We start from the raw sequence: 12,808 nt of genomic DNA, 5'->3' as shown, positions 1-12,808 counted from the left end.
GAGATAGAAGTTTACATTGATCAGTACAGTGAAACAGCCAAAAAAAAAACCAACAAACCAAAACACACCCATCATCTCCCCAGTAGAGTATTTAAATACGTAAGTCAAGGCTGCAGAAAACAAAGTCTTACCTAGTAAGTGTGTACTCCCTGAGTCCTGAATGCAGGTTCATGGCAGAAAAAGTACCTATGCATCCACGCAATCGTTTATCTCGACCAATCTTCCACGTTACAAACAGTGGGCTGTTTTAGGGAAGAAGAAAGAAAGACATGATCACAGAAGCACTACTGGCAGTGTGGAATGTCTGTAACAGTGCCCTTCCTTTTAGGGTAATGGGAGGACTAACATCTAAAATAATGTATCTAAGATGCAATTCTTTTGACTGCTCTAGAAATGCTGCTCATGTAGTATGTCAGAAAATAAAAACTAGCAGAATACTTAATAGCCAGAACAAAATTCTGCTGGTAGCAGATAGGATACACTTAACATCCTGCACTTCTCCTGAGAATGGGAAAAACCTCACCTCAGACATCTATAAATAAAGAAGCCTTTACAGAAGAGAAAAACACCTGTGTCATATTAGTTCTCCTCCTGAATACTCTCTGGTCTTTAACACTGATGGCAAGAAACTACCCTGGAAGTACCCGGCAAGAAGTACTCTGAAAAACAAATTTAGGAACACTCTCCTAACTTAAAGGACTACCTGAACAAAAGGTATCCTTTCCACGAATCCCAAGTCATCTCCAGATCATGTTCAAGAATCTCACAAATGAACAGAAGCAGAACAAAACCCCCAACAAGCTGTACATATCACATGAGTTCAACCATTACAAAGACATATTTCTATTAACAAATAACTTTGTATTAATCCAGACACTAAGCGAACAAGGAACCATGCAACTTCTGGGGACAAAAGTTTTCTTTTCAGTCCTGTAGCACTGCATCAATACAGAAGCATTAATCTACATCATTCTTGGTATGAAGACCACAGGCATGCTGCACAAAAGCTGAGGTGCAAGGTGCATCGCTGGCATTTAGAACACTTGCAGCCATCTCAGATGCATAAGGGTGTTCCTTACTCCACATTGCCTTTTTGGTTTTATTTTTAAATTGTTTAGGGAAAACGAAAAAACAACTAACCCCTCCCCCCCAAACTAAGTTGAGCTCAGTGATCCTTGTGGGTCCCTTCCAATCAGGATACTCAATTATTCTCTGATCAAAAAACACTGAAAAGCATAAAGCCAAAAGGGATCACTACCTCACAATAGTGTAAGATAGGATATTACACTATTACTCCTTCACCCAAATCAACAAGTGGCATTTGACTAACATTTCCAAGAAAGGCATCTCAGTTCACCTCAACGGTATCAACAAAATTATTAGATTGCAATGCTATTGAAGATACCTTCTCGCCCAGAAACAAGCCCAGGCAAGATTCAAACTGCACCTCAGGATTATTCTCTTGACATTTATCTTTGGATTATGAGATTTACAACCTGTAAAACACTTAGCAGAGGGCATTCAGGGAAACACATACATTTGCTTTCCTGTCAAAATGGAATTCTAGGATGTCTCATTACTGCTACTTTAGAAGGACAGTATCAGAGACCACCAGAGAACATCACAGGCTGAGACATTTATATATGCTTTGAAAGTGCTTGGCAATGAGTATCAATAGAAACATCAGAGGTTACATAGCTGTGTATTTGCACTAGTAGTACTGAATTCAAACCTCTATTCATCAGTTAAAAGCACCGTATAGCTACAGATTATACAAAACACAACATCTGACAAAAGATGTTTTTCCAACATTTCCATTTCTGTGTTCCCCGACTTTTGCCTCTCTGTTCCCCAGGAGCCACTGAAGTACCAGCATGTCTACATGCAAGACTTTAAACAGAGTTACTTGTCGTAATTACGTTCACAGATGTCTTCAAAGAGTAATATAGACCAAAGTTCAGAGAACTCAGAGATCAAATAGGATTCTAACTGCTAAGATTCTAGAAACAAGGCCAAAAGAGACCTTCGGGGCTCCTAACGGCATAGAGAAAAATTACATTATAGAATTTTGTTCATAAATGATTCATATTTTCTACTTTAAAAAGCTCTCAAAATAATGGGGGGAAAAGAACCCCAAATGAAAAATTAGAAAGTTTCCTCAAAGCCTCACTGACGTCCAAGAGCTCTGGAAACATTGATTCCCTGCTGAAATGCATCCTGTCGCCTCATACCTAGCTATTCTTCCGCCAACACTGTCCTTTAGTTTAAGGAGTTCTATTCCCTTCCTTGTTATTATTCCCCAAAGTATCTATACAAAGAATTTGTATGCCTCTTCAGTCTTCACTATGCCAAGCTAAACAGGTCACGTTCACTAAGTTTCCCATAAAAGAATTCCTTCAGTTCTGATCACTGCAGCTCAACACCTTACTCCAGTCTCAATTCACTGCCTTGAACACTGGTAACCAGATCTGTATACAGAATTATTACTGAGGAGGGTCTTGCACCTGCAATAATGCTTCCATCTCTGAACTATCCACACTGCTCCATTTTCGGATCGAGTCTCACAGCCTAACACAAAGTCCAAGTCTGTCATTCATAGCTTTACAGAGCATTTCTGTTCTTACACTAAAGAGGCAATAAAAAACTTGCTCAAATGAACTAGGCAAACTATGCTAAGAATTTATGTTTCTTTCTAGCAATGCTCTTCTGCTTTTTATTGGCACCCCTGGTTTCTGCTCTTTTCTCCATGCCTCCAGTGCTTTTAATATATTTTAAAGCTAGTAATAATGCACAAATAAACTTGACAACTAACAGCCTCAGATCTCAGGTTTGCAGTACAGTGCCAAATTCCAGATATTGACACCAAGAACAGCTAAGTAAATATGTAGTTTCTCTACTTGAAAAAAATCCTCACTTTGATCTGTTTTCCTTTGGAAAAAGTTTTTGTTATGGTTGTTAGAGTTGTTGCATTTTCTTCTTTAAGCAACATCTTGTTAGACCTGAAATGAAAACGTGCACCTCTAAGCACTCGAAAGAAAAGCAATAGAAGTGGAGATCGTCAGTAGAAGCAGAAGAGGCAGCAGACGTGATGCTCAGGAGTCTTTTTTATCCAGCAGCATACAGGATATGCATCACTTGCTGGAGATCTGAGTCGTCTTTTTGCCTGAAGAAGTTTGAGCCCACATATCCCACATGAATGCCAGAGTGTACTCAGGAGGAGCACTCCTGCCTTTCTGGCTCAGGCTCCCTCCCACCTAGTATGAAGTTTTGTTTTTTTTTTAAACATTCATTAAAGCAGATGCTGCAATTGCCTGTGAAGACTCTAACACTCAGCTTCATGCCATTCTCTTGCTTAGTTCAGGTGATGCATCTTATTTAAAAACAAAAAAGCTCTGCGCTTGGGAGTGAGCTCTTTTGAACCAAGAGACTGGGAAATGTACCTGTCTGATGGGTTACCCAGCTCCTCCCCACGGTGCCAGGGACCTCTGACACACCCTTCTGCCAGCATGAACAGACCAAGTTGCACAGAGCACCCTGAATGCCCAGAAGCTGAAAAATGGTGGAAGACGTTTCAGAGCGCACAGGGGCAGAGGAGGGAACCAGTCCCTGACCCTAAGAAATTTCTGCAAACTTCTCGGTCATTTCTCTTTTATGAGGTTCTTCATTTTACGATGGGGGAGGGATAGTGGCTATGAGCTAAACACTGAAAAAATATTTCCATCTAAAGCTGCTCACCGCTGTCAGCAAATTCACAAGTGACCTGATGATAACAAACACCCTCCAACCGGCCATTGCCTAATTTACTATTTATCAAGAAGTCTTGCCCAGCCCTAATCTACATCTTGCAAAGCAGACAGCTATTTCAGTTATCTGCTGTGCCAGCTGGTAACCCGATGATTATACATTGTTTTCCCCCTGCTTTCATTTGGGAAACTGAGTTGAAGAGACAGCTGCCACATTGTAAGGATTTAAACTAGTACTGCTTTCTGATATAAAACTGCTGTCATTGAAAGGGGCATACATAATTGCAATAAGAGATGTTACTGTCTTAACAGACTAGAACATGCGCATATACTCAGCATCCCACTCATACTACATACCGATCTTAAAGGCTAGCCAGAAAAAGCGTGGCTGAAGTACAAGAACATGGGTCACCCAGAGCCCTGCCCCATGTCTCACTTCAGCTACTATTACACTGTTTTCATTAATGAAGAAACTGGGACAGCCATGTAACTTCAGTTGAGCATTAATCTGTTGCAACTTGTGCAGAACTGGAGCACTGTACATGAAGGTTACGAGGCATAAACCTAAATAGAAATTGAAAGAAAGAATCACAAGGATTGTCTTATTCACTGTGCTTACCCCGGTGCCCTAAGCGTATTTCTTGTTGATGTTTTACCAAAAAAAAGCCAAAAAACACAACTCTAAACAAAATTATTGACATATTTGCTACGACATGTTACTGAAAATACTTCAATTGAAAGCAGAAGTGCACAAGCTATTTAGTAATCAGTCAGCTATCACAGTAAGAGTCGGCCTGCCAATAGCTTACACTGGCACTGGGTAGTTAGCACTGTTAAAAATATACTCTCTTAATGTAAGGCAGCACTGGATACAAGCCGACTTTCATTTGCCAGTATACTTAACAAAAAGTGAAGTAATTCTTTAAGTCAGAGGGTGAGAGAGGAGGCAGAAAGCATGAAAAGATGGGTCTTATTCTAGTACCATGAGAAGTACTACAAAAAGTTTCTCCTCCTTGTCATGGATAGGAAGAAGAAGGAGAAGGAATGAAGAAGAGAGGAAAGGAAGGGTAACAGATCAAGGATATTTATCTATCTTTATTGAAGATAAGCAAGGACTTCTTTGGTTCCACTTGAAGATTCTCAAGTAATGTGAAGCTTGAAGGACTTTACAGTGAAATAATTTCAACTTAATGACTGGAGAGGTAAACTGGTATTTAGAAAGTCGTTTTAATAGCAGTTATTTAACCATTTTTTATAAAAAGAAAGGGAAGGAAGTCTTTACAGGCCTAATGTTACTTGACATCCAAGGCTATAGGATCAGACATTTAAAAAGTCACCGCCGCCATCCCTTTGTAGGACCAGAGTGCTTTCACTTCAGCTCCAAGGATTTCAAACTACAACACACTCAGGAATACTCTGAACAAGCTGAGATGCAGAAAGCAGTGTTTTCCTTTTTGTTTTACCGAAGTGCGAGCTATTGTTCCTGAATTTTAGGAATGTTAATATTTATATGTTGTTTTTTTTTTTTTAACTTAAAACTTACTCATGTCTTATTCAGAATCACACTAAAACTGCCAAGAATGCTGAACAGTCATGTAACATTGCTTCAAACTAGAAATTAAAATTTATCATCAGAACAGTCAGCCGAGAGCCTTCACACGACCGGTGTCAGCCTTATTCAGAATCACAGACAGCAGTCTCCCTATTAACTGAGGCAATTCAAGCTTTATTATACTCCAGGCTGCGGCACGGATGTCTCAACTCAGTGAGCTAATGCACATTACTCAATGTAAGAGAAAATAGCTTAGTAATGAAGGAGGTGTGGCCACGCACACTGATAACTCTACCAAGGGCATCTGCGCACGTGCTCCTCAGCACAGGAGGGAGGTATGTTGAAAGTATCTAGGTCTCTGATGAAAGGGAAAACTTGATGGATGATATTTTGGAACCAGTCACTAACAACAAAAATCTGGTGGGTGCCCTTCTGGAACAGAATCAGAAAAGCACACAGTGTGCTCCAAGGCCTACCAGATACATGCAAGGCAGCTCTTGGAGTGTGCTGGTGGCAGCTCTCCCTCCTGTTGTTGTTTTTGTTCCTTTGTTTTTAAACTCAGAGAGTGTGGAAATTAAATGAAGAAGCCCTTCTAGATTTGATTCTATTCTAATAGCTTCCTGACTGTCTCCTTCCACTTGGAAAAAATTTTGAAGTGAGAGTGACTATGAAAAGACAAGAGATGATAAACCTTCAAAAGGGAAAAACAGAATAGTAAAAAAAAAAAAAAGAAAACCCACAACCCACATCACCTATCATTGTTGGACCAAAATAGTCAGTATCAGTTAGAAGAAAGCAATTCTAGCCACCAACGTATTAGAAGACATACCACTTAAGCAAATTAGATTGTTTTTAAGTACTTTGGACAAGCTAAAGTTAAAGCTTAGCTGTATTTAAAGTAACGGAGCACTCCCAGAACAAAAATAGTTGTCTCTCAGAATGCATAATCAAGGGATGAGACACCAGGATACAGCAAGAAAGAAAACTTAAAACTTGGACAAGGAAAAAAAAAAAAGCTTTTTTGGCTGGGTGAATTTTAGGATACTTTTGTTTGTGTCAGCACAATGAGCTTCGAGTCATAGAAAAACACTACAAGAAAAATTCCCCACAAAACCAGGCAGATAACAGTCAAACTTGACAAGCGTATTTCGTGTCAAACCAAACCTGCATTCTGTAACAGGCCTTGCCAGGTAGGGAGAATTAAAACATGTCATATCTTGACTTTAGTAAGGCTTTTTTGATACCATCTTATAAGCAAGGTGGCAAAGCATGGCCCAGATGACTTATTTGTCAGTCAGGATCGAAACTGTCCGCCAGTGGAGCTCACCGTCAAAACAAGGCCTTCACCAAGCAGTGCTCTACAGAAGCGCATCCCGTGTGCGGTATTACTCGTCTTGTTTCAGTCAATGCTTTCATTGATTATCTGTGTGATGGGAAAGACAACATACTCAAATGTGCACCACAAGGGGACCTGCTGCAAAGAGGAAGATGACCTTGTCAAACCAAAGACCTGTATCGTAATAGAAGGGAACTCTATAGAATATAATCTAATAAGAGAAATGTTTTATGCTTAGATGGGAATAATTTAATGATAGAAATAGACAGTGTGGCACAAGTGAACGTACAGCAATTCTGAAGTTAAACATCTGGCCTGTGTAGGAGGTAAATATGCTCTGTACTGGGAAGTAAACACACACTGAAAAGTCAGACAAAAGCAGCAGGACCCTGGTAAGGCCCAAGCTTCCGTAAGGACAAAATTTTGGGAATAACACTCCAATAAAGGTTCTCACTACTAAAAGCATCTAGAAGAGAGTGGTAGGAGCCACCAGAGATCTGCTAGCTGTTACCTAAACAAAGCAGATGGAGAAGATGGTTTAAGCTCAGCAAGAGGAGCCTACGTGTAATGGCTACCAAATACGAAAAAGGCTTTTTGCAAAGGCAATGAAAATAATCTGTTCTCCATATCCATGGCGGATAGTTCCAGAAATGATAACATTAAATTATGGCAGGAAAAAATCAAGTCACATATTTATTAATTTTAAAAATCCTTATCATAAGAGACACAAGTGCTTGGATTCCCTTTCTGGAAAGATGTACGGCTGCCATCATCAGACTATCTTTGAAGGCCTCCACAAGGAGGCTGCTATCAGGAACACTGTAAATACAGTGGGTTCTGCCATACAGCAAGAGGATAGACCAAATGGCTTCCTGACGTTCATTGCAGACTCATTTTCTGATTCCATGTGACAACCTAAGACAGCAAAGGGACAATTCACATACAAAACTACTGGTTCAATTGTGGGACTGACAACTGTCCTTACAAACTTCTAGAATCAAAAATAAAACATCCAGGAAAAAGCACATTCATCTCAAACACTTCTGCATATTTACTTCTCTGTAGCAGCATTACAGAAATGAGCAGAGATATGAGCAACATTATTTATACTCTAAAGATCAGAAAACACTACTGACCGTGCAGCCTCAGCAAGGTTCAAGGTACTAGTCAAGGTTTCCTTCAGAGCATAAGCATTTTTGAACCACAAACAGCAGCCAGTTTTTTCAGCACCTTTAGCTACAAGTTCACAACAGGCTCTAAAGCAAAAAATTGGAGAAGCCCATGATATCTTTCCTATTCTGAACTCCAATATAAAAAGCATCTCAGGGGTAGGGCAATTTTTGTCACTCCTCTTTCCCAACAATTAGCTGGCCTTAAAGGCTTCTAGTTTCTCCTTCAGTTAGTTTTTCCACTACAGTGCCTCTTAACACATATTCTGTCATGAGTTTAAAGAACACAAAACACTGCTTGCTTGACCACTTTTACACAATAGGAAAAAGAATTAGTTGCTGAGTAGCATCTGAAATCCATTCTTCTGCATGTGCCCAGTTACACACACACACCACATCCAGCCCCTTTACCTGGAGAACAACTTCCTCTAGCAAAATTCAGAAAGACTGGAGCATGTCTGAAAAAACACATTTCCCCTAACAGGAGGTAGTTTTGTCTGGGATAATGTTCTTTTTCCTCAGGGGGAAATGCGCTGACATTCTTGAAAAGAGTATGCTGCGTTACTTCCTCAACACATTCAGTCAATGAAGAAGGCTCATTATTGCCAGCACACAGGGATCCAAAGACAAACATCACTGCCTACCAGCTTCAGTTGAAAGGTGCAAGATCAGCAAATTTTTACGTTAAAACCCATATAATTACTGAAAACATTACCAAATACTTCTAAGGGCACAGCATATTATTTCAGTCATTATTAACACTAGATGATCAAAAGAGCAACTCTTCACACTGCTCTATTTCAAAAACAATCATTTAGAGATCTTTCCTCACCCATACAACAGACTTAGTATTTTTGTGGTTTTCCTGCAATCATAATGTGCCCCTGAGAGATGAGCCCTGCAACCAGAATGTGAACTGCTAGGTGTGAATTTGTTAGCAAGTTCTGCTTATCTAAGCAGCTAATCTTAAGGAAGGTCAGAAAGCAGCTACTATTTTAAGAAAATCTAGTTTAAATAACAGCATAATCGGGGTTAAAAATAAAGGGGAGTGCTTAATGGAAAGTCATTTTCTAAAGCAAACCTACGCTGTTACGCATAATTAAGATTGCATTCAATTCATCAACTGAAATTAAAATGAGAAAAATATATAAATTCTCAGATGTAATCAGGTGATATGCAGTTCATTCAGCAGCAGAACCAGTGCTGCTATTCTTATAATGGTATGTTACCATTACACAAGTTGAGACAACACGGGCAGCCCTCCAGAAAGGTGAAGACAGAAATAATAATGTATAGGGTGAGGGGGGATGGAGAACACTTCAGTACATCCAGATGGACGCTCAGTCAGACGCTACTCCATATTCACAGTCTGCCGTGTGCACTTTCTCCCTCTAATTCTCCTAAGTCAGTCCACCAACTTCATGAAATAAATGGAGTTTCTACAACATATGTTTCTGAGTTGGTTGTTCACTTTGCTAAAATAAATATTTACACGTAACAAAATCCAGAACTACTCAGAAATCACACTAGTTGGTTATGTAGGCTTATTTAGCATTGCTAAAAAAAGATCTGAAGGCTTGCAGTTCCTCAGAGGAACAAAACCAGCAACAAAAGTTGCATTCCACGTATGCAGAGAAGCACGGCTCAGAACAAAATCAGGTTTACGCACCTCTATGCTCAGAACAGTTTTAAATGTTGCCAGCCTGCAAGTGTGTTTGAAACTAAACATAAGGACTTGAAGCACTATGTAACTGCACTTTGGAGAAACAACTTTTAAAACCATTTATTTGTCAGAGTGCCATATGGGTGCCAAACTCAGGGCACTAAGGCTGCAGCAGCACCAGGCCACCAGGCGCCCGGACCTCCTCAGGACAGCACCCTGACACAGGCTGTCCATCCAGAACTTGCTTTCCTAGGGTTACCGATGCATCTTCAAGGCTATCTATCTGCTTTCAGGGTGAGACACTGGAATTTTCCTCTGAAATGTAATGTTTCTTCCCCAGATTCTCACAATGACAAGGGGGGCTGCGCATAAGTCGAGCTCATTTGTGGGACTGGTTGGCTGCAGTGTCTGCAGAGATCCAGCCAAGCACACAGGCACTAACCAGGAGGTCATACCAGTTCATCAGCTCACACCACCTCCGATTACACTATTTCAGCAACGTTCCAGGCGACTCTCCAGCACCACGAGCTCCAAGATTATCAAGCAGTTTTACATCTCCATCAGCAGATGTCAGCTTTATACACCTGGAGAGCTGCTAAGTCATTAAACTAAATTAAGTCACCTAGACCTGAGAACTTCAGTCCCTGAGGCTGTCCTTTGGCCACTAAAGCCATCTGTATTTCCAAGACATTAAGGAGTTTAATTGAGGATCCAACACAGATCCTATGCAGTTACGCCAGAGCTCACTTGCCCTTGGAAGCAGCTGGTTTGGGAGCCTGAGCTCCCAATAAAGCAGGGCAGGTTTCTCAGCTGTTTTTAAATGAAACCTTAGAAACAGTTCTCTTCATACAGCATTGGAGACAGCCTTCCAGATACGACCCAAGTATTAGCCAATGCAACATCACAAGGCTATTCCAGCACCTCGGCTGCCAATCTTAGCAACAGTGTTCACAAAGCCTCAGTGTTTACTATTTCTTGTCAGAATCACGCACGCAACAGGGAAACCATTAGTCATTTCAGATTTCAAATAGTCTTTGCAGTGATAAAGAACAGTGGCACGCAGCTGTCACCCACACAAAAGGGAGGAGAGGACACTGCTTCAGAAGACACGAGGAGGGAAAAAATAAAAGTGAAAATTCACAGTTCCTCCAGAAGACTGTGGAAGTGAAGGAAAAACAAATTTACAAAAATAATCACCTTTTTCATCTCCCTCTGAATGCTGAGCAGAACAAGTCAGCAAGCTTTAGATAACAGAAGCTACTGAAATACAAAGGAGCTACCAGAACGGGACAGGGGTTTACACCCTCTTTAAAACATCTGTGGCAACCGTGATGCCAAAGCTCCTCACCAGGGTGTTATCACAGTCTCTTCTGCGATCATGCACAGCATGATCCCCCGCTCTTCCATATTTACCTCTGGCTAGTCGGTTTAGCCTTCTATCTTGTAAACTTCTGCTAATCCTATCCAAGCCTGGGCCAGCAAGGTAAACATATGGATTTTGGAAACAAATGAAAAAAAATCTCCGTTTCAACACTGTAAGTCACTAATTTTTGCCTTTTTTTCCCCCCTCCCAGAAAAGCATATCGTTTCACACACTCTTTCCATACGAGGTGCCCACACGTCTCCCCACACGGGCCCAAGGGAAGTGCTCAGCCCCAGGGCCGCCTCCCGCAGCGCTGCCAGGTGGGTGCTTATCAGCAGAGCAGTGCTGCGCTGGGGGCAGATAGGATGGCTCTGCTCTCGGCCCAGCCCCTCCTGGCTCTTGTGAAGCACCAGCACAAGAATTGTTCACTGGGCACTGTTTCATAACCATGTAATATCCCTCAGATCGGCACTACCAACCTTGTACAATTTGAGATGTGACAAGGTATCATACAACGGGAATAAATAATCCGAACCGCAATTTATTCAAGGAACATTCACAGAAATGCAGCACTGTCCACTGCCATTGCTGCTCAAGGGAAAGGTGATGAAAAGAATGGCACTGAGGAACAAACCACAGAAGCTCATCTCCACACAGCTCCTTATGGAAACAGCAGCGTGCAGAGCATCCTCAATGCCAAATCTCATCGGTACATGCAAATATCAACACCAATTGTTTACTGGTGAACTGACAGCTGAAGTGTTTACTTCTCTCTCCATCAGACTCCCCACTCATTATACTTCAAAATTCCTTCTCCTGCCCATTGTGCTCATTTTAACATTTCCATATTCCAAGCATTTTTATCCCTTGTTTCTCTTTTTCTTCCCTTCTTTTTCTGTCTCCTTCTGCATTTGTCCTTCCTTCCTCCTCGTTTTCACACCCAAGTCTGTCTTCCCTTGTGACCAGCTTTTGAGAAGGAAGAAGAGGAAATAAAGTAATACTTGGGCTATCGCTTGCCACACGCCCATTGCAAGACTCTTCAGGTTAAGGTCTTCTCCCTAAATGGGTCCCCACTTGCTTTCATAGATTCTAGAACCCTCACTTTGATTAAAACATTTGGAGCATTCAGCAAGTTCCCAAAAACTCGGTACAACATTTGGAAAAGGTGGATTTTGAATTTTAGAATGACAGCATGAAAATTTGGCTCCTCTTTTCAGAGTGTTGCAGGATCGTGCACGTGCCTGCGTACTAAGCGCACCCAGGGCAAGGAGTGTACCTCCAGATCAACTTGTGCTCTACTGTCAGAAGAAACCAAGAATAAGCATCCGCGTGTTCTAGGCTAAGACACCATAACTTGCAGTATGTAACGAAACAGTGCAATGATATGTATGTTTACATAAAACTGTTCACATCTATGCTCTGACCTACTTGAACAAGTTTTTCCCCAGTTGTGCAATTATGAACCAGAGCAGAAAATCAAACTTTGTAACTATGAAGTTCATAAATCAATTCAGTGTCATTACAAATTATTAAAGTTATTACCTCAGAGTCTACACTCACATGATTATGACTTTCTATGGGGCATATTTAAATATTCCTGAGAAATATAATTCTGCATCCTGATACCTTCATTATTAATCATACATTATGCTCCTTCTAATGAATTCAAACTAACTTTGTCATACACTGAAACTATTGCTATTGAAGCAATATTATTGAACTAAGCTATTGAAGCAGAACTGATATTTTCTCCCTACCTATTGCTACCTTCTCATAGCCCAGAAAACAGTTTTGCAGCAGCAGACAGGCAAAGTGCACAGAACACAGCCACAGTCACCTCCCCACCCAGATTTCGAGGAAACAGAGCAACTGAAAACATACGCTGCTCCCATATCTAAAAACAACTTTGCACCTCAAAACTCACATACCCAACACAGTCAGATTAACAAACGTTAACAAATTAACAAGCACATAAAAGTGCT

At 40.9% G+C, this 12,808-nt stretch overlaps 1 protein-coding gene and 1 long non-coding RNA gene across 3 annotated transcripts in view; one reads left to right on the top strand and one right to left on the bottom strand.

Annotated features, from left to right (window-relative positions):
• The window catches only part of AMMECR1 (Alport syndrome, mental retardation, midface hypoplasia and elliptocytosis chromosomal region gene 1), a 69,813-nt gene that overhangs the window by 36,141 nt on the left and 20,864 nt on the right, over nt 1–12,808 (bottom strand). The window contains exon 2 of the mRNA XM_021406423.1: nt 132–242. Within this exon, the coding sequence (XP_021262098.1) occupies nt 132–242 (111 nt within the window). The remainder of the gene's footprint in view (nt 1–131; nt 243–12,808) is intronic.
• The window catches only part of LOC110403313, a 62,166-nt gene that overhangs the window by 29,468 nt on the left and 19,890 nt on the right, over nt 1–12,808 (top strand). The window lies entirely within an intron of this gene.

This window comes from Numida meleagris, chromosome 8 (assembly GCF_002078875.1).
Source record: "Numida meleagris isolate 19003 breed g44 Domestic line chromosome 8, NumMel1.0, whole genome shotgun sequence".
Classification (NCBI taxonomy): domain Eukaryota; kingdom Metazoa; phylum Chordata; class Aves; order Galliformes; family Numididae; genus Numida; species Numida meleagris.
This window is presented reverse-complemented; position numbering and strand designations above follow the sequence as displayed.